This window comes from Aspergillus mulundensis, assembly GCF_003369625.1.
Source record: "Aspergillus mulundensis strain DSM 5745 chromosome Unknown scaffold_22, whole genome shotgun sequence".
NCBI classification, from domain to species: Eukaryota; Fungi; Ascomycota; class Eurotiomycetes; order Eurotiales; family Aspergillaceae; genus Aspergillus; species Aspergillus mulundensis.
The window spans coordinates 131,181-158,914 of NW_020797910.1; the positions used below are offsets into that span (position 1 = coordinate 131,181).

The window sequence follows — 27,734 nt, forward strand, 5'->3', positions numbered from 1 at the left end:
ATACACATGTCTCAGAGCACACACGGACAATATTGCCCCGAAGCCAAAAGAAAATAGATAGTCCATGCTACTTGCCATTCCCCTCTTGTGCACCCTGACCCAGCCAACTCTTCAAGCACCGCTCAAAAAGCTGGACCATAGGAATACAATTGAGAACCTCTGGGGCGTCCCGAAGAGCACGATGCAAGTTACTCCGGCCATACTCGGCCATACCCTCATACACCTCCCACCTCGTCCTCTCACCCAAGACCTTCTCCCGCAGCATCGGCACAAGAGGATACAGAGGGTCTTCAGGACGCAGAGAGAGAGACTGCACCCATTCAGTATAGGTAGTAGGTCTCATCCGGCGATGCGAAGCGAGGCGGTTCAACAGCTCAAACGAGGTCGAGATATCAATCGCGCTGTCCTTATCCGGGTGGACAAGGTTAAAGGCGTGCCCGATATTCTCAGGCGAGCGGGAGATATGCAATAACGCCGCGGCAACAAAATCAACGGAGACAAACTCCTTGCGTTGGCGCGGGAGGAGCGGATAAGTCCCCATATCCATGCAACTCGCAAACAACCGGCTGATAAAGTCGTCCGGGTTACAGAGCCCCGTCTCGCTGTGCCCAATTACAAACCCCGGTCTGTAGATTGCGATCGGGAGGCCGTTGTCAATCGCGTTCCAGACGATACTCTCCGCGACGAGTTGGCTCTGTGCGTAGCCCGTGTCGTAATGCAGGGCTAGCATATGTGGTGCTGGGCGCTCGTCTTCGGGGAGGAACTTCGTCCCTAATACGAAGCCTGTCGGGCCGTAGGCTGCGATGGTAGAAGTGTAGTGTGTTTGCTTGATCCTTTTGTGGGCTGCGAATTTGAGCATGTTCAGTGTCCCTATGACGTTGTCTTGTCGATGCGCTGAGTAGGTTGCGAGGTAGTTGACTTGGGCACCTAGATGGAAGACCACGCTGGCCCATTCCGCGTAGGATTCGTATTTCTCAAAGCTCAGGCCGAGGTCAGGTTTACCGAATGAGCCTGGGAGCACGGTTAGCTTGTCTAGATTGGGTGGGTGCAGCTGGTATTTCTGCAGGGTTTGATGAAGGCGTGACCACCCGTGGGCTTCATCGTCCGCTCGAACAAGGCAGCAAACGTGTGTGACGGTAGGGATCTGAAGAATCTGTGCGAGGAAGAATGCTCCGACGAAGCCCGTTGCGCCCGTGAGGAAGACTCTGCCTTCGGATGCGGCCTCCCAATCCGCGACTATCGGGACATCCGACAAAGAGTGCACCTCCCGTCCCAACTCCGAGTCCTGCAGCCACAACTTCTCATCCGTTTTGTGTGCAGAAACAGATGCTTGGCCGTCTGGCCGCATATGCGTCAAGAACTCGGCGAGTCGGTCCAAAGTCATATTTCCGTAGAGCACCGAGGCGGGCAGTGAAACACCAAAGGCATGATGGATTCTGGCAATCAGCGTTGCGACCATTAAAGAAGTGCCACCCATCGCAATGAAGTCGTCCGCCGGTTGGATCCCGTGATGAGGTAGGCCTAGAACGTCAAGCCATAGAAAGCGCAGATCGTCCTTGAGGTTGCTGCACTGGCACGCGCCAGCCTTGACGCTGGGATGGGTAGACTCTATCTCTCGCATATATTGGCGCTCCAGTTGGCCACGATCGACTTTGCCGCTGGCTTGTAGTGGAAAATGTTCAATGAGCTTGAACCGGGGAACCAGAAGACGAGGAAACCGTGCAATGTAGTCTCTGGCGATAGCTGCAGGCGTAACATCTGCTGACGTAGCGACGCAGAATGCCACCAAGAAGGGTGCGCTTCCGAGGTGCTCTGGCGTGATCTTGACAACGGTCGCCGCGTGAACAAGATCGGTCTCTTGAAGATCAGACTCGATCGCCTCTAACTCCACTCTCTGCCCACTGATCTTGACCTGATTGTCCTTCCGTCCAATGTAGTAGTAGACACCGCGCTCATCCCGGCGCATCAGATCACCGGTGCGGTAGGCAATTCTTGGATGTTGACTGCAAGGCTTCACAGCCTGCGGGAGGGAGATGAACCTTTCTGCTGTCTTTCGCTCGTCCCCAATATACCCACCCGCCACCCCCGGACCCGCAACAAGCAGTTCCCCAACCTCACCGACTCCCACTGGCCTGAAAGTCTCATCGACCAGGTACACCTCAACATCCCTGAACGGTTTACCGACCGGGATACAACCACGCTGCGCCTCATTGCGTGAGACAGCGTGCCAAAGGCAATAAACACAGCACTCGGTAGGTCCATACCCATTGATAATGCGCCGTGGCGGACCAGCCTGGAAGATCGCCCGAATACTCTGGGCATTGATAGCTTCGCCGCCGGTAATCAACGTATCGAGCGTTGAAAATGCCCCAGGGCACGCATAGGCAGTCACGTTGAGCAACGAGGTTGTAAGTTGTAAAACATCAAGGCGCTGGTCTTTGATGAAAGTGGACAGCGCCAGGGGGTCGAGGACGATTTCGGTCGGGAGAACAACGATCGTCGCGCCGTTGAGTAGGCTTCCCCAGATTTCGATGAGCGAGATATCGAAGACGACGCTTGCTGCGTGGCCCACCCGTTGACCTTGCTTGATCCAATTGGCGTCGGGGTCGAGACAGAGATTCAGAAGCCCGGAGGCAAACAGCTCAACGGCCTTGGGCTTGCCGGAGGTGCCGGAGGTATGGAAGATGTGGGAGCAGCTTCTAGGGCCGGTTATCGATGTCGAGGAGGGAGTCGGCACGTTCATGTCATCCGTGTCAATGACTCTGTGCTCGACAAGGATGTACCTGAAGCCCCCCAGCCGATGTGCATTCGCTTCGTCCGTGAGGACAAGGGTGCTATGGAGGTTCTCAAGGATGTGAATTAGCCCATCGTCGTCCATTTTCATTTCAAGTGGCACGCATGCCTTCCCAGCGTATACAACGGCCAACTGGGCGAGAATATGGTTGATTCCTCTTGGAATGAGAATTCCAACAGGGGTACTCGCCAACGGGTCCATCTGACGGACTTTATCGGCAAGGTATAATGATTTTGCGAGCAATTCGGCATATGATATCGCGTGTCCATCGCTTTCAATTGCAGTGAGGGCAGTGTTGATAGACACCCGGCCCGCGAAAGCGCTCGCCAGGTCAGCTCCGCGGCTTTCTCCTGGTACCCCATTCATCGGCGACATCTTATGAATAATAGGCTGGCGGGTTACGGCAGTTGCAATGGGAGGTTTGGAGAGTCAATGGCCATGAAAGAGAGGTCTCAAGCTAATTTCGCAGGACGCGGACGCGATTTATTTACTGCTCTGGGCCGATTGACATATACAATGACGTTATGGATCAATCCATTTCTTGCACTCCATAGAAAGGCTGACTCCAATTCCGAGCATCTTTGCTGTTAGGCCAGTGTCTTTCTCTAGACTCTCCTCTCATTGTATGGGATCCACTATGACGCCCCGTATCCACGGGACAGACGTAGATATCCCTATAACTTCGCGCCTCTTAATCCTTCACAGGGGTGCGATAGTAACCATGCACATAGAACCCCGGAATACCAAACCAATGTAGGAAATTTTAAACAAACTCTCGCGCCACCCGCGTATATGATCCGCGGATGATGGATTACCTGCGCGTTATCAATGATTTCACCTTGCACCGTACGTACGACTTCGCTTAATGCTGATGCCACCTGACAATACCACGCTTATGTAGTCAACCCTGGCTACATTCTAAGCGCAAAGCTTGTCTCCTCTCTGAGTAACCTAGATTGCAGGCTTGGATGTCAGCCACTTAGCCACGTCACTGATGAGCAAGGAAGCTCGAGCGATAGTCTTGCCTATTTTCCGCGGCCTTGTTACACAACGGGAAGATGGAGAAGCCTTGTCATACACTGAACAATCCAAGTCAACGTGGTAGCTCCGCGGAGCACTATTGAATATCTGCGGGGCCACGGCTTGTTACCATTCGAAGGCATACTACCCCAACCCAGCCGTACGTCACAAGGCTTACTCAAGATTGCTCGCAGACTCCCCTCCCGAGGAACATATAAGTCGTCCAATAACCAAGGTTTTGGACCATCTAGCCAGGCTTTACCAAAACTTTAAGCCCAGCAGAACCCGAGATCAACACTCTTCAACGAAAATGGCATCCGCCCCTGCACCCGCACAGAAGGTCATTGTTGTATACGGTGCTACCGGTAAGCCATGCTATCATACTATCATTCGATTAAACACATGCGTTCGTTGTACTCTATTCAGCCCAGTTCTAACCAACCAAGTAAAGGCACCCAAGGAACAGCCATCACGCTTTCCCTGCTGGAAAGCAAGGAGAACTTTGCCATCAGGGCACTGACCCGCAATCCGGAATCCGAGAAGGCGCAAAGCCTGGCTCGTCTTGGGGCCAACGTCGTAAGGGCAGACGGGCACAATGACGATCAGATGAGGGCTGCGCTCGAGGGTGCATGGGGGTTCTGGCTGAATACGCACCACCATGATGCCGTAAGCTACTCTAATCCTTCGTTCCGATGGTGGAATGCTGTACCTTCCAACTCGTTACTCTGGCTCACTTATTTCCGCAGGCTGTGATGGAACCCAACGGGCCAAGCGATGAAGACCTCGGGCGCAGACTGGTCACTATTGCCGCCGAGGCCGGCATCAAGGTCTTCATCTACAGTACCTGTGGCTCGCCGGCAGAGATCACAAACGGGAAAGCCCCTGTCCCTGGAATGGACGGTGAGTATCTATCTCCCTCCGCGGCCCGCGGGTTTCGTCTGTCCTCTAGTCCACTGGATCTAATTACGTTCTTCTACAACGCATAGCGAAACACCGCGTGGAAGTATTCGCCCGCCAATTCCCCACCTTCGACGCCGTCATCGGCGCCTGGCCAGCTTGGTACTTTGAGAACTTCATCGACGCCGAGTACGCGGCTGCATTTGGTGGATTTCCCATGCAGGCTGATGAGGATGGGTACCTCACCTTTACCAGTCCGCGGGTTGGGGGCGAGGGAACGGTGCAGACTGTCTCGGTGGCAGATGACTTTGGGGAGATGGTGCATGCGCTGTTTCTTGATCCGAGCAGGTGGCATGGGCGTACGGTTCCGCTTATGAGCGATGCGTTTTCGTACGAGGATATGGTAGGGGCTTTTAGTCAGGGTATGTATAGTGGACCTCAAGACGGCCTATGATTCCACCCATCCTTCCTGGTTATCTCGGATTCTTCTGCACTGGCGTATTCCGTTTTCACTGACTGGCATTATAGTGACTGGAAAAAACGCTCGATATATACCGATGGAGTCATACGAGGATTTCCCGACGCACGGTGATTCCGTTCTGGTCGAGCTGCAGGATGTTTATCGGTATATGCAGAATGCGAATGGGTGGTTCTTTGGCGAGCCGGATAACGTGGAGACCTCTCAGCGGCTGAAGGACAAGGCTCGGTTGGACAAAGGCTTGGAACCACAACATCTTATCAGTATGCAGGAGTACTTTGCGAAGCATTATGGGGGTCAGTGAGGTGGTGGTGGGCTTGCTGAGGGGGTTCGTGTAGCCCTACCTGGGTATCTTTACCATGCGTTCTTTGGCCCCCGATGCGTTGTCCCTTGTGGGGGTATAGTTGAGCTGCTTGGATGTTCTGTATCCATTGTTGTATCTTGTCTGTGATGTTATATTGATGATCGTCCGATTGTTGCTCTGTGCAACATTTCGTATCCAACCTTGACGGACTCATTTGCTGTGTCTAGTATGGATCGGACATCGCCATGCTGCGGTGTAACACATGCCTAGGTAGGATAAAGCATGCGGGTAGGATAAAGCATGCGATATAGTGGAAACCTCCCCTGGCTCTAGACAATGAGAGTTGGCGGCCACAGATTTCCGGGCAACGTTGGTTAGTGAGTCCTGAAAGTTAATGACACTTGGCAACCAATGAATAAAACCTAGTCGTCATTGTCGTACAAGATTGAGAAGATCTAATGGGGCTTTGGATATTCTCCTGTCGCATGATCTGGGCACGAGGGCAGTCTCGTGCTGGTCAAGTAAAGTTCACCAGACTACCTTATAACGTCACCAATTCTCGGATCATTGTCATAAGCCTGCCTCTTGGTATAGAAGACCATTACCGACTCCAGAACAGGGGATTGAATCCGCAGCGCAAAAATGATCTCTGCTCAGCAGTTGAAATCGCAGCTGGGAATCTCTGGTGCCGTGCTCGGCCCCGGCGACGACGGGTATGAGGAAAGCCTACGGGGATGGTCTGATCTGATCTATCGACGAGCAGTACGCCCCAACTCTAGATTGCTTTTCCCCCCACTAACTTGTCAATATAGGCTGTTGTTGTCTGTCCCAGGAACGGCGAGGACATAGCAAGCACCGTGAACTATGCCCGGCAGCATTCTATAGACATCGCGGTTCGGGGCGGCGCCCACTCAACGAGCGCGACTTCCTCGACAGAGGGAGGAATCCTACTTGACCTGGGCAGGGAGATGACAAGAGTGATCGTTGAACCCGATGCCCAAATCGTTACCGTCCAGGGCGGTGCAACATGGCGCCATGTGGCCCAGGAAGTCGGCAAGTACCCGCTCGCTGTCAACCTGGGCACCGTGGGCCAGGTCGGCGTTGGCGGGCTGAGTCTGCAGGGTGGATATGGCTATTACACTCCACAGCACGGGGTTGTGCTCGACACGATTCTCGCGGCGAAAGTCGTCACTGGCGCCGGCGAGATGCTAACCGCGTCCCCGGAGCAGAATCCAGATCTGTTTTGGGCGATTCGTGGTGCGGCGATGAATGTAGGCGCTGTGTATGAGATTGCGTTCCAGGCATACCCACAGCCCGGCCTCATCTGGTATGGGATGAGGACTTATGCCGCCGACGAGGTCTTGAATGTCGTCGAGGGGCTGAATGCGGCACTTTTCCATCCCCGGGCCAAAGCGGCCGCGCAGTGCCTTCTTCATTTCAACCCCGAGGACCTGAAGACCCCGGTTGTGAGCACGGTGTTGCTTTTCGATGGCAGTGAAGAAGAGGCCCACCAGCACTTTGCCCCACTGCTAAAGATCAAGCCCATGAAGGATGACATGGCAATGAGACCCTTCTCCGAAACATGCACCATCCTCGACCCTCTGGTGCCGCCTGGGGGTCGAAAAATGGAGATAGGGTTCCAAACAGCGCTGCCACCTCGCCCGACGTTCGTGAAGGAAGTCCTTGACGCCGTCGCCGCGAAGCTCACCGAAGAACCTGATCTTGTTCACAGCTCCGTGGAGATAGACTACTTTGACCCTACCCAGATCTGCAAGGTTCCTGTTTCAGCGGCCGCTTTCGCTACACGGGTGCGACTGCTGCATGCGACTACGATGCTGCAGTGGTCCGATGCCAGCAAAGATGAAGAATTCATCAACTTCGGACACTTGGTTCGGAAGATGGCGGAGGATGAACTCCTGTCGCAGGGCCACAAGCAGACGCTCACAACGTCGAACTTTATTGATTACACCCATGGTAGGTAGTCACGGCCGTCGACTGCTACTTGAATGGCTAACCTCTCGCCAGAAAACAAATTGTCGCCGTCGGAGATGTTTGGTGAGAATGCAGACCGGTTGCTGCAGGTCAAAGCCAAGTACGACCCGGATAACCTGTTCAACAAGCAAAACCCCATTGTTTGACAGCGGCAAGAAGAAATTGCAGCCAAGGTGTTTTGGTTATGAAAGCGGAGAGGTTTGATTCAGTGTGGAGTCTCCTCCCTTGGAAGAAGTAAAAAGGGTTCAAGATAGGATCGACGAGTGACGGAAGGCTTGAAGGGTTGTGGCAGGATATCATGGCGTTGGATTGACACTTTTGGTTTTTTGGGTTTTCCTTTCCTTTCTCAAATTGAACAGAGCGTTTGAATCAAGACTGCTAGGTAGGAATACAACAGACTGTGTTTTGTAGGACCAGAGAACCATATTTAGTAGTAGTATGTGTTGGAGTAAGGACTGCCTTGGTGAGAAAACAACGCGGTCTTCGCCAATGCAGCACATCACGAGATATTGCCCATAGCCGATGTATTTTATGCCCCCGACGCAAGGCATGCGGAGCTCTGTTCACTATGCTTCATTCTCTGCCACACTTGATCCAATGGCCGGCCCGGCTCGTCACGATATTGAAGCAGTACAGGTGCCCACGGAGTGATAAATCCAGCGTTCTTCCCATGGCAAGAACTTCCTAGCTCGCTTTTGATAGGGACCTCAACACAACTCCGCAACAAGTGGACCTGAAGATGACAAGGTCGAAACCATTAGCAGAGATGCGGAAAGACAATTCATCTCCGGTGGGCTGACGGGGCTTGTGGAACTCGTCGATGATGGCACCGTGCTCAAATCGCCATTTCCCGACGCTGAAATGGAAAACCACATCCAGGATATTGCCAAAGAAGCCAGCTCTACTTTTTAAAACAATGCAATATAACTTACTATCTATTGCACAAGAACTACAATTGTAAATGTGTTGCGTATATGTCGTGCCCTTTGTGAAGATATGCCTTGTATTTAAGTCTCCGGTAAAGCACACCATAAAGCAATCAAACTTTAGAACCTATAGTTGTACCTTTCCCTAAAATGCAATAATTAAATGACAGGTACGACCGCTATAGCGAGACCTTCTAGTGAATCGAGTTCTATTTCAACATCTAAGAAAGTTCATGACAGAGTCATGCAGATTTGGCAGTTCCAAATCCACATCACCCACATAGGAACCTTTGTTGGCAGTGTGCGAGTAAGAGATACATATACTAAGTGACGGCCCCGGAAACCTAGAGCCCTGATTAAGGATAATCAACGACCTCCATGGTATTGCCATAATACCCGGAGCATCCCCTGGGACCTAGTTGTGGCCTAGTTGTCCAGTCAGGTTTAGTACTGCTTCCTGCTACTCGCCTGCCCAACATCGCCCTGACGTTTATTCCTTTTATACTCACATCCGGTAAAGCACCTGCAGGGTGCGCAGTTGGAAGAGCATGTATCCTTATCAGAGCATGAAGGTATTTAGAATCACCGTGTCACCAAGATCTTGAAGTGACTAAATCAACTCCCCCACGCCCCTCGGGATCCGGCAGGGGTAACTCACGATCTCCGAGTACTGCTATCTACTGTCTACCCGCCGCAGGGAAGACTATGGTATATCCAGGTACCGGAGGGTTTGATTCCAGGGTTTGCGGGGCATGGCAGCAAACCAGGTTTTTTATAATGCTATTTATAAATAATTATTTTTTACCCACGGCCAATGAGACTCAACACTACTATACAGGGCAAAACTTTGTTTATTCCGCTTATGACTTGTTCGCGTGTCTTCATCTTTCCAAGCCCTCTCCACCATGGTACACTCGAATCCTTGGAATGTATGCCATCTGAGAGTGGTTCGGGTTCCTTGTTCGGATCGTATCTTGGAAGAGGTTAGCGCCATTCTAAGCGAGTCGGCAAAGCTGAGGGATGCCCGGTAGTTGGGACTGACTTGAGGGTGCTCATTGACCGAAATCCGGGATATATATTTCTGCTTCCTGCATCGGAGAAGTTCCAGAATGCAACTACATTGTCAGCTTTCCAAGCCCTATCAGGACCAACTCAGAATCAGCAGCTGCTATAGGTATTGAGAATTCTAACCTCGGAATTGACGGCCGTATGAGATGAGGTGCAGTGTACGAGTACTCGATGACCAGATGCGCAAGTGCTTACTCATCCGCTGTGTCACCTTGCCAACAGAGCAGAGTCAACAAACCTCATACGCTTTGCATCATAAACTCCTCGAAGATTCTCGCTCGATCGCAATTCTTAGGAGCTTATGCCAAATCGCAGCTAGTTGGCCCTACATTCTGCTTCACTGAAGCATGCTGTAGCTCGTGAGTTTTCGCTTCCAAAGTGACACCGGATCGCCGCTTCGGGAGATCTCGATTCTTCGCCAGGTGAAGAGGGGTAATCAACGACCTAGCGTCGGTCAAGGTTGCTCAAATGTCTCTTCAGGCAACAGCTTCATCGCTTCCACTTCCTTCGTGGGCTGGCTCGGACTGACGAGATAACTTCACAGGACTCGCCGAGGTCATCGTTCCCTCATGTGGCTCCGAGGATCACAGACCAGCCGACGGTAGCTGCCTACAACACCTCCGAAGACGGCCGTCGATGAACCATTGTTGACGGCGCCGATCCGATAACGTCAATCAAACAAACCCCGGAATCAGACCACCGGCGCAGCAGACAACGAGAGGAAGACCTCGGGATCTGAGCGATGGCGCCTACAAGCGCTTGTGGATTGAAGATTGGTGACGTTGGGATAAGAACACTCTGGAACCAAGAGCGACGTTGATGCTGTGGCGAGCGCTTATACGAAACGGGCGACCTCTGCGAGCCTCCGCCAGTGGGAAGACCGCGTCGCGGTTCCCCTGAATGCGCCCTAGCCGTTTTTGTGGCTCCGAGGACCGTGTTTGGAGGATCTGCAGAGCCCGCGGGGCCAGCGACCCCGAAACAATCGAACATCACATGCGTCCAATTTTGCCGACTTGGGGCTCAAGTCAGGTATAAGAGTCGCCGGGTGCCCGCTGCCAAACGCGGATCTACCTTGACAAGTTGATTCGCACGAACTCCGCCACCATGAGCGTCCCTGCCCAGCGCAACCCCAAGGACTCGATGAAGTCGACCTGGCGGATGACGGACAAGAGCCAGTGGAACCTCCATCACTGGCTTCTTGAGATCCTGAACATCCATTCCATCGAACTCGATAAGGATGTCCCCGTTCACCAGAAGACGGAGAAGGTGCCCTACCTCCCGGAATGGCAGCAGCATCGCTGGGTCATCACGCACGCTTTCCTGCCGATTCTCATCCACCACGTCTACACCTCCTACACAGGCCAGAACCTCACCCCGCTCGGCGCGGTGCTGTTCTACAGCGTCGCCTTCAAGCTCATCGCCATCCACGAGCTACACGTGCTCCGCCGCGTCGGCCACCAAACGGGCTTCCTGGACGGCGACACCCACGAGCGAGACGGCGTCCCGGACGTCAGCGTCGCCAAGGTCGTCCGCTCGCTCCTCTCAACTTCGACCTTCCGCCCCGTTTTCACCGTCTTCCTCGCCTACCGGACATCCCAAGCCCCCTCTTCCCTAAACTGGTCCTGGCTACCCCTGGAAGCAGGCCTCTATGGCATCATCCTCGACTTCTGGTTCTACTGGTACCACCGCCTGATGCATGAGGTCGGCAGCCTGTGGAAATTCCACCGCACCCACCACCTCACGAAACACCCCAACCCGCTCCTGACGCTCTACGCCGACCTCGAGCAGGAACTGTTTGATATTGCGGGGATCCCGCTGATGACGTACTTTACCATGAAGGCCATGGGCATGCCGATGGGGTTCTATGAGTGGTGGGTTTGCCATATGTATGTGGTGTGGGCGGAGTTGGCCGGGCACAGTGGGATCCGCGCTGTGGCGATCCCTCCCAATACGCTGAGCTGGGCGCTGCGGTTGTTCAAGGCGGAACTCATCATCGAGGACCACGATCTGCACCATCGGTTTGGGTGGAAGACTAGTGGGAACTATGGGAAGCAGACGCGTCTCTGGGATCGGTTGTTTGGGACATGCCGCGATCGCGTTGAGTGTCAGGAGGCGAACATCGATTACAGCAATACGTTGTCGTTGCCGTGGTTTTAGGTGATGAGGAATGTGAATATATATCATGTATTATGATTTACGTATATACTATACTCAATATTTTGTGAATATTACCTTGTTTTGTTTTACCGGTCAATTCTCTGTTTTGGTTTCAGATGAAGCAGGCATAATACATCGCATATTCAGACGATCAGTGCACCATTTACGTCTGAGGAGGCAAGCTATCGTCCTCTTTATCTTTATATGGCCAATTACGCCAACAGATCTCCTGCTGGCCCGCCTCTGCCTGTCTAACCATCTCCATCCGAAACTGGCGATTGCCCTGCACTGCCCTCTCGAAGTTGTCCGGCTCGGTCCCGCCTTCCAGGTCGATATTAAGGTGCTCTCGAACCCGGGACAATAGCTGCTCGGACTCGTTCCACTCCTGCGATTCCGCGATCGCAGCCTCTCGTTCTTCATCGCTGAACTGTACTGGGCAAACGGCCGAGGTGATTTTGCTCCATACCGACGGAGTCGTGGTGCCTACTAACGCTGCACGGAGGTTGATTACGTCGGCGTCCCAGGGGTACCCTGTCTGGCGGAGGAGATACTGCAGCATTCCAAGATGGGGAAGTCTTAAATCATCCATGTGTTGGTCATTGTGGACTCCCGTCGCGGCTGTGTAGTAGAGGTTGGCCTCTTCCAAACGAAAGATTGCTTTGGATTGTCTCTGTTCGTCGAGACCCATTTCGTCGAAGTGGTCGGGGAGAGATGGAATTTTCAGACTTTGAGGCCGCGAGGAGTCGTGCTCACAGAACGCGGGATAGCCTGCTTGGATGAAGCGCGGGAATATCACGGCATCCTGCCAATCGATGATACTGATGATTTTGGTGGTTCCAGGTGCCAATAAAATGTTACCCAGACTCAAATCAGGGTGTCTTAGTGTCGGGGCGCTGGAAGAGCCCGGTTGAATCAAATGAGGCGCCAACTGTAGGAACCGCGAAAGTAATGAGCTGTGCTCAGAGGGGTGAATGTCATAGTTGGTTGGTAGAAGAAATGTCTGGCGAGGCTGGGCTTTGGCATGATGCTGAATGACAGCCATCTCTCGGCGGGCTGCGGCGGTAACAGCGTCCACAGATGAAAGCCCTATCGCAGTAATCAGCCTAACTCATGTCGGTTGTGTCTCTAACAACGAGAAGCAGAGAAGGAAGGAGGGGAAAACATACAGGGCCCACGGTCAATCTCTGTTTTGCTTCGTTCGCCATGCCAAAACTGCCGGGCAGACACAGGGCCGATAACAAAATCGTCCATGGTTGATACCTGGGCTTCCCCGTTAAGGTCCTTCTTGTAATATAGACTTCCATACGCAGGAAAGTGGAAGTTGAAAATCCTCTTCTCCATATTGGCGATTTGTGTCGTGATGTCTTTCACCTCGTCCGTGGTGAGGGATAACCACCGTGAGGAAAGACTCTCCCCCTCCACCCGCTCCATCAAAATATACTCTGCTCCGACGGGATTGTCTGATGTTGCCGAATACCCCAAGACCTTGGGTACCGGCAGTTTGAGAACAGTTCGCAAAAAGTCCATTGTCGCCACCTCACTGGCGGTGGTGTAATGGGACGGCCCGGCAATGGGAGTCGGAATCCGTGCAATCACCTCGCGACCATTCTTTGCTCGCAGAAGAAACACTCTGTTGAAGCCTCCCTCCGCAAACTTAGACATATCAGGGCAATAGTCTTGTTGTACTGCTTCGCCGGCGATCCGTTGGAGCTCTGTTGGTCGAAACTTGACGAATCGTTCTTTTAAACGGTCGGTCTCGTTGAATCTCGCTGACATCAGTAACTGAGACTAGAGCTAGTATAGACTGAGCTTACATCCATCGTCGCGACGTATTTCGAAAGAATTCATCGGGGAGTGCTGGTGGGCTGGTGGATAAGTGATGGCGGGTTGGAACAGTCACGGCAGACTGCTTGGAACAGATCCACGGGTCGCGGAAATAGGGAATGTGTGATGCGCTCCGAGCAATGGCGAGTCGCTGAGGAAACGTCACCATTGTTCAAAGATATGGGCACACAAAGATGTCGACAAGGTGACGGCCAGGAACCTCCTTGATTCACTTATAAGCGAGTGGTTGAAAGTCTCGGGTGGTGGTTTACATGGATGTAGAGCCATGAGCCAGCCGAACAGTATGTAACCAGGAGCTTACCACCATGATCACAAATTAGATGCGAAAGCTGGCGGGTTATTTGCCGCAGCTGAGGCTCAGAAAGGAAGCGCAGGAGAGCAAATGGGGCACGAAACAGAGCTCATTGAAGCGAATGAACAACTCCTCTAAGTAGAGCGCGGATGCTCTTGCTGAGCTAGACACCTGGGGCATGGAAGCCAGCTGAATGATGAAAGTGATGCAAGTGCAACACAGGTCATCCTTGCCAGGCCAAGCTGGAGGGAACCTCGGCCGTCTGTTTTGGGAAGGCGTTGCGAGCCCAGGGCGCTTACATAAGCCTACATAAGCCTTTGTTTTGTCAATGTAACAAACGTGCCAAACAGAGCAAACCGGCCAAACGCAGCAAACCCCCCGCTCTCTGCACAAGCCACCGTCCCCCTTATGCAAGCTGCATCGTTCCAGGAACTCGATCCTCTGTATGCTTCATGGAAATTGATCGAGACAGCAGGGTTCTCTCTCCGGAACCCCACTCCAGTCGGCACAATGACCCAGCATCCCTGTTCCCTGCCACCTGTCGGCCTCCGACATGCTTCGATGGGCGTGAGATCAACTACCGGGTGTGACCGTCTGACTGGTCTGACTGTACCCTTGCGTTACATTGAATTCCCCGTCAGTCACCGGTGAGTCGTGATATAACATAAAGCCCTGGTACGCTGTCTGTTCCAGTGCATCTACCTTATTCCTTCGACCGACCTACTCTTGTCGCGTAACTAACCATGGCGTGGGAGAAGAAAGCGCAGCGCAAGCGCGATGAACTCGCGGCTAAGATCCCCAAGGAATGGCTGCTCGATTTGGAACTGCTCAAGAAAGCTGATGAGCTTGACAATATCCTGCACATCCCCCGACAGAGCGGGATCCTCACCGAGCGGGAGATCGATATCACCGAGGGCTCCGATGCCACGGCTCTCCTGTCGCGCCTGAAGGACGGCGAGCTCAGCGCATACGAAATCGCTGTTGCGTTTTGCAAAAGGGCTGCCATTGCTCAGCAGCTCACCCGCTGTCTGACGGAGATCTTCTTTGATCGCGCTATCGAGCGTGCGAAGGAACTGGATCGGCTATTTGCTGTTACTGGCAAGCTTGTTGGTCCGCTTCACGGGATCCCGATTAGTCTGAAGGATTCGTATAATGTCGCTGGTGTGCAGTCGACGCTGGGTTATGTCTCCTTTCTCGACAACCCTGCTTTGACGTTTAACAGCCCAATGGTGAATATACTCCTTGACGCGGGGGCCGTTATCTACGTGAAGACTCACATGCCTCAAACGATGATGACGGCCGACTCGCATAGCAACGTGTTTGGGCGGACTCGGAACCCATACGGTCGCTCCTTGACAGCCGGTGGTAGTTGCGGCGGCGAGGGTGCGCTGATCGCGATGCGCGGCTCCATCATGGGCGCAGGAACGGATATCGCTGGCTCTTTACGCATTCCGTCGCTGTGCTGTGGTACTTACGGCTTCAAACCGTCGGTCGGAAGATTGCCATTTGCCGGCCAAACACCACCTGGACGAATTGGTTTGGCGGGTGGAATAGCTGTTTCAACCGGGCCGATTTGCACATCCATGCGCGATGCCGATCTGTTCTTCAGAACGGTGGTTTCGTCACGTCCGGAGGATCTGGATGACAACTCCTTCGGCTTTCCGTACCTCGAACCACCCCAACTGGAGTCACCGCTTACAATCGGAATGCTCCCAGAGGACCCTGCTCTGCCTTTGCACCCCTGCATGCAGCGCACCTTGGAGATCGCGGCCCGTAAACTCGCCGCAGCCGGCCATCGAATGGTGCACCTTCCTGCTGAAGATATCCCGTCTCTCTCGGATGCCTGCGACCTAGCGTACCGCTTCTTCAACATGGACCCCGACCGTACACCGCTGCGCAATGTGACCGACGGAGGCGAGCCCTTTATCCCGTCCCTCAGCTTGATGTACAATGTGAAGGGCGGTGATCCGGAGCCGACTCTACGCCAGCTCTACGACCTGAACATCGAAAAGGCGAAAGTCGCCGCTAAGACGCGACAGGCCTGGCTGAAGAGCGGCGTTGATGTCGTTCTTGCTCCAGCCTACCAGAGTTGTGCGCCTTTGCACGATACCTATGGCAAGACCATTTACACAGTTATTTGGAATATGGTTGATGTAAGGAAGTCGCTTTCCTCACTGGTTATAGGCTGATTTCCTAGTATCCCGCCTGCGTAATTCCATTTGGGAATGCGGATAAAGCCGCCGACGCCGAGTTTGTTCGCGATGTCAAGTATAGCCCCGAGTGTAAGTTGTTCTCCAATTTCGCGTTGAAGATGCTAATGCGTCCAGACAAACCCGACGACGTCGAAGGCGCGCCTTGCCACATCCAGCTGGTCGGCAGGCGGCTGAAGGACGAGGTCTTGCTCCAGCACGCGAGACTGATCGAGAAGGTCTTGACTGACGGAGAATAATCGGGGAACTCCAAGATCAAACCGCAGAGCCGGAAATTTCCACGAAGGAACAAATCCAGATTTCTTTCATCTCCCGTGAAGCTTCTTTCGTAGAAGATGAGCTCCCTTAGCCACCCCTTGGATGAATCGTACCCAACTCCTCTGGTGTGGTTGGACAGAGGCGGACAGACAGGCCTCTCGCCGAATCCCAAAATCTGGACATTTTGCTTTTCCCGTGCAATGCAGGGGGCACGGCGCACGGGGCACCACCCGCTGGCAGGAGCATACCGACTCCAACACTTTCTTCCAAGGTTGCCCAACTTGCCCTTAGGCTTTAGCACTGCGCAGTGACAGCCTTGGGTCGTAGATACCCCGCAAACCCCAGACTACGCATGGGCCGATCGCCAGCCAAGGCGGCTAAAAGCAGAGAAAAGGCAACTCAATCGCGGGGCAAAGACCATGTCATGCCCTCGACCCTGTCACTTTCCTGTTTGTTTTTTCTTCCCCCTGCGGCGTCTGCCCAACCACCTCCCTGCCCGCTCGGCTCCGGCACAGCGCGTGCAGATGGCGCGGAGAATGCGATGTAAACACTGTCATGGCGCCACGACGCCACGGCATTTGCTGTACCCTGCCTCCAAAATCGAGGCCGGCCAGCGCACATTCTTCCGGTGTAGCTGGCTATTTATTACCCGGAGATTCCCCGTGGACATTTTGCTACGGTAGTCCAGCGGGGATTAAGTCGCTGAAGACCGAAACCGAAGACCAAGCCTTCACAATGCGTCCTCTACGACTCCATTCTGCAGCCCCAATCTCAATCTCGGTCCTCCTCGCGTCCCTCGCAGCCGGACAGGTCATAACATGGGACGAAGCCTACGCCCGCGCGGCATCGGACCTCGCCGTCCTCTCGCAGGATGAAAAAGTCGGCATCGTCACCGGCGTCACCTGGGAAGGGGGCCCCTGCGTCGGGAATACCTACGAGCCGACGTCCATCCCCTACCCCTCTCTCTGTCTGCAGGATGGACCCCTGAGCGTGCGCTTCGCGAACCCCGTTACAGTCTTTCCCGCTGGTATTAATGCCGGCGCGACGTGGGACCGCGAGCTCATTCGCGCGCGGGGCGTTGCGATGGGCGCGGAGTCCGTGGGCCTCGGTGTCCATGTTCAGCTTGGGCCTGTGGCTGGGGCGCTGGGGAAGATTCCGTCTGCTGGGCGGAATTGGGAGGGGTTCTCGAATGATCCGTATCTTGCTGGTGTGGCGATGGCGGAGGCGATTGAGGGGATGCAGAGTAGTGGTGTGCAGGCTTGTGCGAAGGTACGCGTCAACCTCTAACATTCTCATCTTCCTGATGCAGGGGAACTGATGGGTAATGTAGCACTACCTCCTCAACGAACAAGAAGTCAACCGCAACACCATCTCCTCCGACCCGGACGACCGCACAATCCACGAGCTCTACCTGTGGCCCTTCTACGATGCCGTGCACGCAAACGTCGCGTCCGTCATGTGCTCCTACAACAAGATCAACGGCACCTGGGCCTGCGAGCACGACGCCCTCCTGAACGGCCTGCTGAAGGGCGAGCTCGGGTTTAAAGGCCATGTCCTCTCCGACTGGAACGCGCAGCACAGTACAGTCCAGAGCGCGAACACGGGGCTCGATATGACGATGCCAGGCTCCGACTTCAATACGCCTCGCGGCTCGATCTTCTGGGGCGAGAATCTGGCCCTCGCTATTGCGAATGGCTCTGTGCCACAAGCGCGCCTTGATGATATGGTTACGCGCATTCTGGCCGCGTGGTATCTTGTTGGTCAGGACCAGGGACATCCTGAGGTGGCGTTTAGTAGTTGGGATAGCGGGGCTGCGAGCGTGGATGTTACGACGCCCGAGCATGCGGAGCTGGCGCGGACGATTGCGCGCGACTCCATCGTGCTACTGAAAAATAGCAATGCTTCCTTACCGTTGGGGACTCCGGGGAGTTTGGCCGTCATTGGGTCTGATGCGATTGTTAACCCCGCTGGCGCGAACGCGTGTACTGACCGCGGTTGCAATACCGGGACGCTTGCGCAGGGCTGGGGAAGCGGGACTGCTGAGTATCCTGTACGTTCTTCCCTCTTCCCTTTGTCTTGTTGGAAATGCCTAGCTGACGGTGTAGTACCTCATCGCCCCCCTCGACGCAATCCAAGAAATAGCCGCAACAACAGGCACAACCATCGTCACCAGCACAACCGATGACCCAGCAGCAGGCGCAGCAGCGGCCGCCGCCGCGGAGACAGCGCTCGTCTTCATCACCGCCGACTCTGGAGAGGGGTATGTCCTCTCACATCCCTAATCGCACCCAAAATCTAAACCCCAACTGCACAGGTATATTACCGTCGAAGGCCATCCGGGCGACCGCAACAACCTCGACCCCTGGCACAACGGCAACGCGCTCGTGCAAGCCGTCGCAGCCACAAACACGCCCACCATCGTGGTAGTTCACAGCGTCGGACCCATAACCCTCGAGACAATCCTTGCCCAGCCGAACGTCGTCGCAATCGTCTGGGCCGGAATCCCAGGCCAAGAAAGCGGCCATGCGCTAACGGACATCCTCTTCGGCGCGTACGCGCCATCCGGCAAATTACCGTATACCATTGGCAAATCTGAAGCGGATTACGGCGCCGACTGGACGGAGTCCCAGACCGATCCGTTTACGGAGGGCCTGTTCATCGACTATCGCCACTTCGACTACTATGCCATTGAGCCGCGGTATGAGTTTGGCTTCGGGCTTAGCTATACGACGTTTAACTATAGCGCCCTTGCCCCCGCTATATCTGCGACACCTGGTCCGACGACAGGTGAGACGGTCGTCGGTGGACCGGCGGACCTCTTTGCGGCCGTTGGGACCGTCACCGCGTATGTGAGCAACACCGGCGCTGTGTCCGGCGCCGAAGTCGCGCAGCTGTATATTGGGTTCCCGGACTCTGCGCCCCCCACGCCCCCGAAGCAGTTGAGGGGTTTTGAGAAGCTGAGTCTTGAACCTGGGCAGACTGGGACTGTCACTTTCCAGCTTACAAGGAGGGATATTAGTTATTGGGATGTTGGGGTCCAGAAGTGGGTTGTGCCGGCTGGGACGTTTGAGGTCTTTGTGGGCGCGTCGAGTCGCGATGTTAGGTTGACGGGGAGCTTTACTGTTTGACCGCATATTCAAGGAGATGGTTAATGCGTGAGACTTGATGATTTTTGATGCACCTAACATCGCAGAGATGGGTGCTCTGCAACGAGCTCTTTATTTCTATTTCTGCCCCAGTGTCTCTTCCATATTTTCCCAAGCGCTTGCATTCAGTCTTCCTCGGATCCAGTAACCCCCTTCATGTTCTGGCCCCTTCCACGTAATAACGATATCATCCATCCCAAGCCCAAACTTCTTCAGCACGCCCCAGAGATCCAGCTGCCCATGCACGAAAACCGGCTTCGATCCCCGGATATCCAGATCATATAATCCCAGATCTGTCCACGATGTCACCGCCACCTGCGGCTGATCACGGCCAATCCACCGCGGGATCATGGGTGTCTTGGTTGAGCGGGAGTGGAACTCAAGCAGCGCGGATAGAGTCTGCGGCTGTCGCGCCTCGAGAATTGTGCGGCGTATCTCTGCTGCGAGTTCGGGGAGGGGCGGGAGGTCAAACTTTTGGCTGTTGTACAGGTAGTCAATCGCCACTGGAAGCACGAAACATGCGTTTTGTAGCGGCGTTTGGTGTTCCAGGTACCGCCGGATCCCGAGGATCAGGCTAAAGTCTTGCGTGCAGGTTGGGGAGCGTTGGTAGCATGACTAGAGGATGTATTAGCTTCTAGGTATGTTGCGGATGGGCTTGATATGCGTACCTGGTAGATAAACGCCGTGAGGAGATCATGCTCCGTGACGCTGATGTTCGCCCTCCGGGCTTCTTCCTTCCACGTTTCCATTTGCACTGGGGGGATGTAGAGTGTTCTATCGACTCGCTGGCATGATGGGCGTCGCAGGTCTCGCAGTAGCAGCTTCGTGCCTTTCCTGAGCATGTATCGCCAGCTCCAGTGGAAAATCGGGCGAGCTGTGTCAGCAACTGTTGGTATCACTGGCGCATTATTCTCCTTCTCCTCTGCGCCTTCGCTGTTGCTGTCTTGCAGTGTCAGTGGAAATCTTGTAAATGATATTTTCTCGACGGTATTCCCGTTGAGAATATCGCAGTATGCTTTTGCAATTTCATGGGCGCCTTCACTTTTGTTAGTGGAAAGTACTCAAAGACAGCGCATCTCACGGACCTGAAGCATCGCAGAGGGGATGCTGGAATGTAAAGCGGATGACAGTGGCTTCGAGGAAGAAGACAGCTCGGACAATGAAGACTTGTCCGCGAAGAGCTTTGTTTAGGCCATTGCCGAAGTTCAATAGGCTGTCTAACCGTTTGACCGTGTCGCTAGGGCTCGCGCTGGCGTGTTCTAAGTTTATGCTTGAAACGTCGACAACATCCGAAAGTTTCTTGTCGATATGATTGCCCTTGAAAATGTGCGGCTGTTGCCCCGGCTTGCTGGCGCGTAGGTCGGTTCTCTGCGAGAGATGTCAGTTTCAGTAAAATCATGAAGGCAATGGACGAAATACAAGTAGGTTCAGACGCGAGCTAAGTATGGGCCACTGCTCGAGCAAAGACTGTGCAGCACCATGGAGCTCGTCCTCACCGTATACCTGCGGGAAAACAAGTGTAATGCTAAACTCGAGAAACCGGGACAGGCTCGTGTCAAGAGGCGTGAGACTCATGTTGACCGCGATGCTGGTGTCGCTAGTCCGACGAAGGCAGCCTGGGTTTCAGCAGGACTTTAACAACAAACCTGAAGCGCTAGGTATGGCCACTTGAGCTTCCCCAGGTTGCGGAAGTTGATGGCCAATGACAAGCTCCGCAAGCAAATAGCACCCCCAAGTCGCAGAATCAACAAGCTATCAAGGTCCTCATTGGTTCAGATGCAAGGTATTGGGGCTGATCAAGACATAGCGCGGGTACGGAGGCCTGTTTAGCCACTTAGGAAAAAACTTTATTTTAAACTTAATAGTGTGCCTTTGCTTAAGTTTTACTTATAAAAAATTAAATATATTATAACTTATTTAATTTTATTATATAGCTACTTATTTTAAATATTATAAAAAGGTATAAGCTAATACTTAAGTAAAATAAAAATACTTAAATATTTAAATACTTAAATATTTATAATATAGTATCCCTTAATTAATTATATAAAAATAAAAAAAAATCTTAATTTAAGTTAATTAAATTTTTTACCTTTTTTTTTAAATTTAAGTTAATTAAATTTTTTACCTTTTTTTTTAAATTTAAGTTAATTAAATTTTTTATATTATTTATAATAAACTTTTTTTATATAGGTCCGCGGGTAGCTTATTTTTAATAATAATTTTAAGATTAATTAAAAATAATTTATAATTTTACTTTTTAATAATTATTTTATATAATACACGTAAAAGTATTATTTAATTATTTATAATTAGTATAACACCTACTAAATATATTAAAAAGGTAAATATATTTTATAAAAGGATAAAAACCACCCGGGTATTAATAATACTTATATAAAATACTTACTTTTTTTTTAAAAAAGTAATTAAAAAAATATTTATATATAAGTCCTAGTATAATATTATTTAATTAAGCCTTATATTATTATATATAATAATTACTAACTTGCCTAAATAGGTTATTAACTATTTTTATATAAAATTATAATAAAACTAGGCTAACTTTTAACTTTTAATAAAAAGTTTTAAAGGCTAACCCGCGGGAGTTTATTAAAAAATATACTTAAAAATAATACTTAAATTTATTTTTAGCTAAGCTAGCTTAATACTAAAATAAGTAATAAATTTAAAAATTATTATATATTAAATAATTTTAAAGGTTTTATATAAAACCTTTTAAAAGTTATTACTAGTATATAAAGCCATTAGCTAGTATTTAACTAATATAAAATATAAGGTATTTAATATTTTATAAAGCTTAAAGGGCAAAAATAAAAAGCTAAAAAAAAAGGTTATATACTAGTTTTTAGTAATATTATATACTAAAATAGCCTTAAAAATTTTATATAAAACTTTTAAGAGCCATTACCAGTATATAAAGTTATTAATAAGTATTTTAAAATAATTAAAAAAAAAGGTTACTTACTAATTTTTAGTAACATGGTATACTAAAAATAACCTTACTTAGCTATTTTTATATAAAAAGGCCTTATAAAAATTCTTACTAGTATATAAAAGGTTAGCTAATACCTTTTTAAAATAAAAAATAAAAAGTAAAAGGCCAAACATACACTATTATATTAATAATAATTAAAAAAAAAATAATAATAAAGCCTTAGTATATTATATTACTTAGTTATAATTATTTAACTAAATACCTTAAATATTTTTATATAAAACTAGCTACTTTACTTTAAAAACTTTATTTTTATTTACTAGTATAATTTATAACTTTAGGCTTAATTTTAACCTTGTCAGGGCCAATGTTTTTCCGTTTAACGTTACCAGAGCCAATCCACTATTGGTCTAAAGTTAGCGCCTTAGGTAACCTAAGCTTTGGCCTTAGGCCGCTAAGGCTTGGTATATTTTACTATTATATTAGGCTATATAACTTAACTAGGTTATTAATATTTAGGGTCTTGGTTATTAATTAGGTAAGACTAGGGTAGGCCCTAAGTATAAGCTAAAGTAAAAACCTGTGTGTAAAGTATTTAAACCTATATTTATTTTTTAATTAAAAATAGCTTAAGTATAGCTTAAAAGTTTATAAAAGTAGCCTTAAGGCTAGCCTTTTTTTTAAATTTTTAAGTAATTTTTTTAATATTATTTAACAGGGTTTAAAATACTTTATTTTTATTAATTAAATTTTTTTATTAATATTTTTATTATTAATAAAGATTTTTAAAACTTATTAATTTTATAGTTAAAGTTACTTTTACTTATTACTTTTTAAATTTTTTTAATAATAGTATCCTAGATTAAATTTTTAAAAAATAAGCAAAGGTAATTTATAGGTATTTTAATTAAGGTTTTTAAAACCTAAATTTAAATAATTAAAAAAGTGTTCCCTTTTTTATTTATACTTAAGAATTTTATTACTATTAAAGATAGTTAAAAAAAAAACCTAACTTAAATAATTTAGTTTACTAGCTTAGTAAAATATAGGGTAAAATATACTTTTTACCTTATTATTTTATATTATTATTAAAGCCTATTAATTTAAAATTTATTATAATTAAAGCTATTTTAAAGGGGGAGTGGCCTAGGACTATAACTCCTAGCTTATTTATTTTTTAATTTTAATATAATTAATATTACATGTTAAAATTAGGATATTTTTTTAAAAAAAATAAGGGGAAGTTACCCCTATAACCTAAAGCTAAAATAGTATTAAATTATTAGTTTTTATATTAATTTTTTTATTAATTCCCGCGCTAATTTTTTTATTAATATTTTTAATAAGCTTTAAAAAAAAGTAATTTTAGTAATTTTTTTAATTTTAGTTTAAAGTTAAGCTTAAATAACTTAAGTTATTATTTTAAAACTATTTTATTTTTAAAACCTAGTGCTAGTAAAGCTAGCTTTAAGGGGTTTAAAAGTTTTAAATATATATAAAAAAGGTATTAAAAAATTATTAAAAATTATAAGCTTTATTAAAAAAAAAAAGGCTTTTTAGGAGCCTAAGATTAAGTTTAAAAAGGTTAAAAAGTTAAAAAAAAAATATAATAAAGCTTAAAATTTAGTTTAAAAATTTAAAGGATTACTTTTATAATACTTTTAAAAGGTTTTAAATAAATAATAAAAAGATTATATTTACTATTTAAAACACTTTAAAAAACACCTATAATTATTAAAAAGGTTAAGTTAAACTTTAGGATAATAAGCAAACCTAGGCAAATTTTAAAAAATTTATATATATATAAGTTAACCTAGTTATAGACCAAGGCTATTATATTACCTAGTATTTTTTAATTAAATAATAAGACATTTAAAATACTACTTTTTAAGAACTTTACTTTATAAAGTTAGGCCTATACTTTAATAATTTAAAGTTTAAGGCGTAAGTACTTACTAAAACTTATAATAAAAATATTTACTTATACTTGGAAAAGTTAAAAAAACCCCTAAAAACTATGTTTAAAGTAAATATAGTAATAATTTATATAAAATTTATTAATAAGCGTAACAAGGCCTTAAAGGCTAAAAAAAAAAGTTTAAAGTTAGTTTTAACTTTAAAAATAAAAAAAATAAAAATAACTTAGGATAAAACTAGAACAGTAGTAAAGCAGCTTTTTTAAAAAAGGGGAAAAAAAAAAATAAAAAAAAAAGYAGTAACTTACTTTTTAAAAAAAAAAAAAATGTTATAAAAAAAAGGGCCTTTATTTTAATTATAGTAAATTAGGCCACTTGTTAAAGGCTTGTTTAAATAAAAAAAAGCTWAAAAAAAAYTAGTAAAAAATAAATAGTAATTTCCTGGCCCTAAGTTATTAAAGTTATATAATTTAAAAAAAAAAACTACTTTTCCTATTCTTGCAAATCTTAGGATATAAAAAAATAGGGTAAATTAATAATTTAAGGCACTACTTAATACTAAGGCTAATATTAATTTTATTTTAGTTTAATATTTATAAAAGCAAGGTATTAAAATAAATACTAACTATATAATATAACTAGTTTAGTATATTAATAATATTTTTATTTTTTACTATAGGCGTTTGCAAGCCCGTACTTAGGTTTATAATTTAAAAAAAGTTATAAAAATATTTAACTTAGTATATTATATTATTAATTTTATTTATAAGAATTATTAAGTAGTTTTAGGATATTTTTAAATAATTAAATTAAATTTAAACCTTTACCTTATTATAATAAAATAAACTTAGTAAAATTATATACCTTTTATTAAAATTAAAATACTATAAAAGTTTATAAAAACTATACGCAAGGAACCGGTACTTATAATACTTTATTAATTAAAAAAAATTAAAGGGGAAGTAAAGGTGGTCCTGCTACCCTAGTATATTTACTAAAGTAAAGTTTTTTTTAAATAAAAAGCTACTTAACTTTTAACTAATAAAATAAAGCATAAAATTTTATTAAAAAAGGGTAAAAAGCCTTTATAAGGTCCTATTTATAGTTTTTTTTAGTATAAGTTATAAATATTAAAGAAGTATCTTAATAAAATACTTAAAAAAAAATAAATTAAGCTATTTTAAAGTAGTACCGGAGCGCTAGTGCTTTTTATTTAAAAATTTAATAAATTTTTATATTTTTATATTAACTACCACGGTTTAAATATAATAACTAATAAGAATTATTATTTATTACTATATATTAATAAGTTAATAAATTAACTAGTAAATATAAGATATTTTACCAAGCTGGATTTATATAACACATATTATAAAATATAAATTAAAAAAAAAATAAGTAAAAAATAGTGTTCCGGACCTGTTATAGTTACTATAAATATATAATTATGTTTTTTAACTTAATAAATACACTAGCTATATTTTAATTTTATATAAATATAGCTATAAGCAGGATTTTTAACAAGTTTTATATTATTTACCTTAATAACATTCTTATTTTTTTAAAAATAAAAAAAAATATGTATACCATGTTTAAAAAGTCCTTAATTAGTTAAAAAGGCATAATTTATATGTAAAATTATTAAAATATAGTTTTTATAAAAAGAAGGTAAAGTTTTTAGGCTTTATTATTAAATAAAAAAAAATATTTATTAATTTAAACCGCAGCCGGACTATTATTAATTAGCTAAAATTAATATTATTTTATAAATTATAGGTTTTTTTAGGCTTTATAAACTATTTTTAATATTTTATTTTTAATTATATTAAAGTAACATGTCTAATAACCTAGCTCTTGGTAAAAATAATAAAAAAATATAAAAGTAGGCCTTTCTTATTTTTTACTAATATAAAAAATATATTTAAAAAAATTAAGTTAAACTTTACTAGGCCACTAGTACTACAGCATTTTAATCCTAAAAAAAAAATTTTTATTATTATTAATATATTAAAGTTTATTATTACTAGGATTATTACACAGCTAAAGTAAAAAAAGTTATTTAATAAAAAAAAATAGGACTAATAATACCCTATAACCTTTTATTTTTATTAATTATATAAACTAAAGCTTTACTATAAGGTTTATAATTAAAAATTACTTATAGTAGTTAAGTGCTTTAAAAAGTAGTATTATTATTTTAAGGGTTTTTTATATTTTATACACATACAGTATAATTATAATAACCTACACTATTTTTTTATAATAAAGGTTTTAAATTAAAGGCAGGTATAATAGGCAAAATTATTTATAGCTTATAACTTTAAAATTAAGTATAAGCTAAATAAGTATAATTTAGTAAATATACTATTGCGGTAATTAAATTATATAATAAAAAATAAAAAATACTAAGTTAAAATGCTTTTTACTTTATAAAAAAAGTTAAGTTTATTTTTTTAATAAATTATTACTAAAATAATACTAAAAGACCTAGCTATCCCTTCGCGTGGTTAGGCTTATAAATACCTAAAACTTTTAAGCCTTAAAATATTTATTATAAAGGTAGTAAATAAAAAAAAAATTATTAAACTAATTATAAATACCTTTTAGTAATAATTAATTACAGCCTAATAAAAAAACACTCTTACAGGCTAATTATAATAATAACTTAAAAATATAATTTTTATTAATTTAGGGCAGGCCTTTTTTATTATTAAGTAGTATAAAAAAAAAGGACTTTTTTTATAAAGGTGTTATTTATATATCTCCCGTGCCCGCGTTGTAACACAAGATTATAAAATAATATTATAATAATTTTTATGCGGGCTACTTTAGCTATAAAAAAATTATTAAATTACTTACCCGTAAGTTTTAATAAAAAAAGCTTAATAAAAATACACGTGTGTATATTAAAAAATATTTTTTATATTAAAAATTTAAGGTTTTAAGGCAGTTGCCTTAGGGAAGTTTAATATTTTTTTTAATACTAAATACACCATGAAAAAATATATTTATAAATTTTATTATTAGCCTACCTTTATTAAAGTATAAAGGGCGCGTTTATAATATAATTTTAGTAGTTATAAATTAATTTAGTAAGAAAGTAAAATATTTTTTTATTATTAATAAGATTACTATAAAAAAGTTAGTTAATTTATTTATTAAAAAAATTATATATAATACAGGGTCGCCCTGGAGCATAATAATAAATTAAGATTTACTTTTTATTTTAAAGTATTAAATAGCCTTTTATTAAGCACTGTGTATTAAGTAATAACTTAGTATAGTATATTATTTTTAATTAAATAATTAAACCAAGCGCTAGAACTAGATGCTTAAGGTATATTTATATATATATTATAATTACTAGTAAAATAATTAGGTATTATACTTATTACTAGCACGCTTTACTTATAATAACTTAAAAAATAACTTAACTAGCTATGCTTTGCTTATGGTAAGCCATGAACAAGAA

General features: G+C 45.5%; 8 protein-coding genes across 8 annotated transcripts; 5 read left to right on the top strand and 3 right to left on the bottom strand.

Moving 5' to 3' along the window:
* Window positions 1-67: 67 nt before the first annotated feature.
* On the bottom strand, window positions 68-3,169 carry DSM5745_11244 (non-ribosomal peptide synthetase; the record flags this gene model as incomplete). Its single annotated transcript, XM_026753260.1, has 1 exon — window positions 68-3,169. The coding sequence occupies one exon, from the start codon at window positions 3,167-3,169 to the stop codon at window positions 68-70; it is 3,102 nt and encodes a 1,033-aa protein (XP_026598179.1).
* Window positions 3,170-4,124: 955 nt separating this feature from the next.
* DSM5745_11245 (uncharacterized protein) lies at window positions 4,125-5,493 on the top strand (the record flags this gene model as incomplete). Its single annotated transcript, XM_026753261.1, has 5 exons — window positions 4,125-4,179; window positions 4,266-4,480; window positions 4,561-4,714; window positions 4,801-5,133; window positions 5,240-5,493. 5 exons carry the CDS (start codon window positions 4,125-4,127, stop codon window positions 5,491-5,493), a joined length of 1,011 nt encoding a protein of 336 aa, XP_026598180.1.
* A 642-nt stretch (window positions 5,494-6,135) lies between these two features.
* Window positions 6,136-7,631, top strand: DSM5745_11246 (FAD-binding oxidoreductase; the record flags this gene model as incomplete). Its single annotated transcript, XM_026753262.1, has 3 exons — window positions 6,136-6,255; window positions 6,306-7,467; window positions 7,519-7,631. 3 exons carry the CDS (start codon window positions 6,136-6,138, stop codon window positions 7,629-7,631), a joined length of 1,395 nt encoding a protein of 464 aa, XP_026598181.1.
* Window positions 7,632-10,583: 2,952 nt separating this feature from the next.
* Window positions 10,584-11,636, top strand: DSM5745_11247 (sterol desaturase family protein; the record flags this gene model as incomplete). The annotated part of the gene is made up of 1 exon (XM_026753263.1): window positions 10,584-11,636. One exon carries the CDS (start codon window positions 10,584-10,586, stop codon window positions 11,634-11,636), a length of 1,053 nt encoding a protein of 350 aa, XP_026598182.1.
* Window positions 11,637-11,799: 163 nt separating this feature from the next.
* DSM5745_11248 (Altered inheritance of mitochondria protein) lies at window positions 11,800-13,629 on the bottom strand (the record flags this gene model as incomplete). Its single annotated transcript, XM_026753264.1, has 3 exons — window positions 11,800-12,722; window positions 12,803-13,401; window positions 13,451-13,629. The coding sequence occupies 3 exons, from the start codon at window positions 13,627-13,629 to the stop codon at window positions 11,800-11,802; spliced, it is 1,701 nt and encodes a 566-aa protein (XP_026598183.1).
* An 887-nt stretch (window positions 13,630-14,516) lies between these two features.
* DSM5745_11249 (uncharacterized protein) lies at window positions 14,517-16,222 on the top strand (the record flags this gene model as incomplete). The annotated part of the gene is made up of 3 exons (XM_026753265.1): window positions 14,517-15,926; window positions 15,971-16,055; window positions 16,101-16,222. 3 exons carry the CDS (start codon window positions 14,517-14,519, stop codon window positions 16,220-16,222), a joined length of 1,617 nt encoding a protein of 538 aa, XP_026598184.1.
* A 754-nt stretch (window positions 16,223-16,976) lies between these two features.
* DSM5745_11250 (beta-glucosidase) lies at window positions 16,977-19,369 on the top strand (the record flags this gene model as incomplete). The annotated part of the gene is made up of 4 exons (XM_026753266.1): window positions 16,977-17,510; window positions 17,572-18,291; window positions 18,347-18,501; window positions 18,556-19,369. The coding sequence occupies 4 exons, from the start codon at window positions 16,977-16,979 to the stop codon at window positions 19,367-19,369; spliced, it is 2,223 nt and encodes a 740-aa protein (XP_026598185.1).
* A 96-nt stretch (window positions 19,370-19,465) lies between these two features.
* Window positions 19,466-20,962, bottom strand: DSM5745_11251 (uncharacterized protein; the record flags this gene model as incomplete). Its single annotated transcript, XM_026753267.1, has 4 exons — window positions 19,466-20,002; window positions 20,056-20,423; window positions 20,473-20,755; window positions 20,807-20,962. The coding sequence occupies 4 exons, from the start codon at window positions 20,960-20,962 to the stop codon at window positions 19,466-19,468; spliced, it is 1,344 nt and encodes a 447-aa protein (XP_026598186.1).
* Between the last annotated feature and the right edge of the window lie 6,772 nt (window positions 20,963-27,734).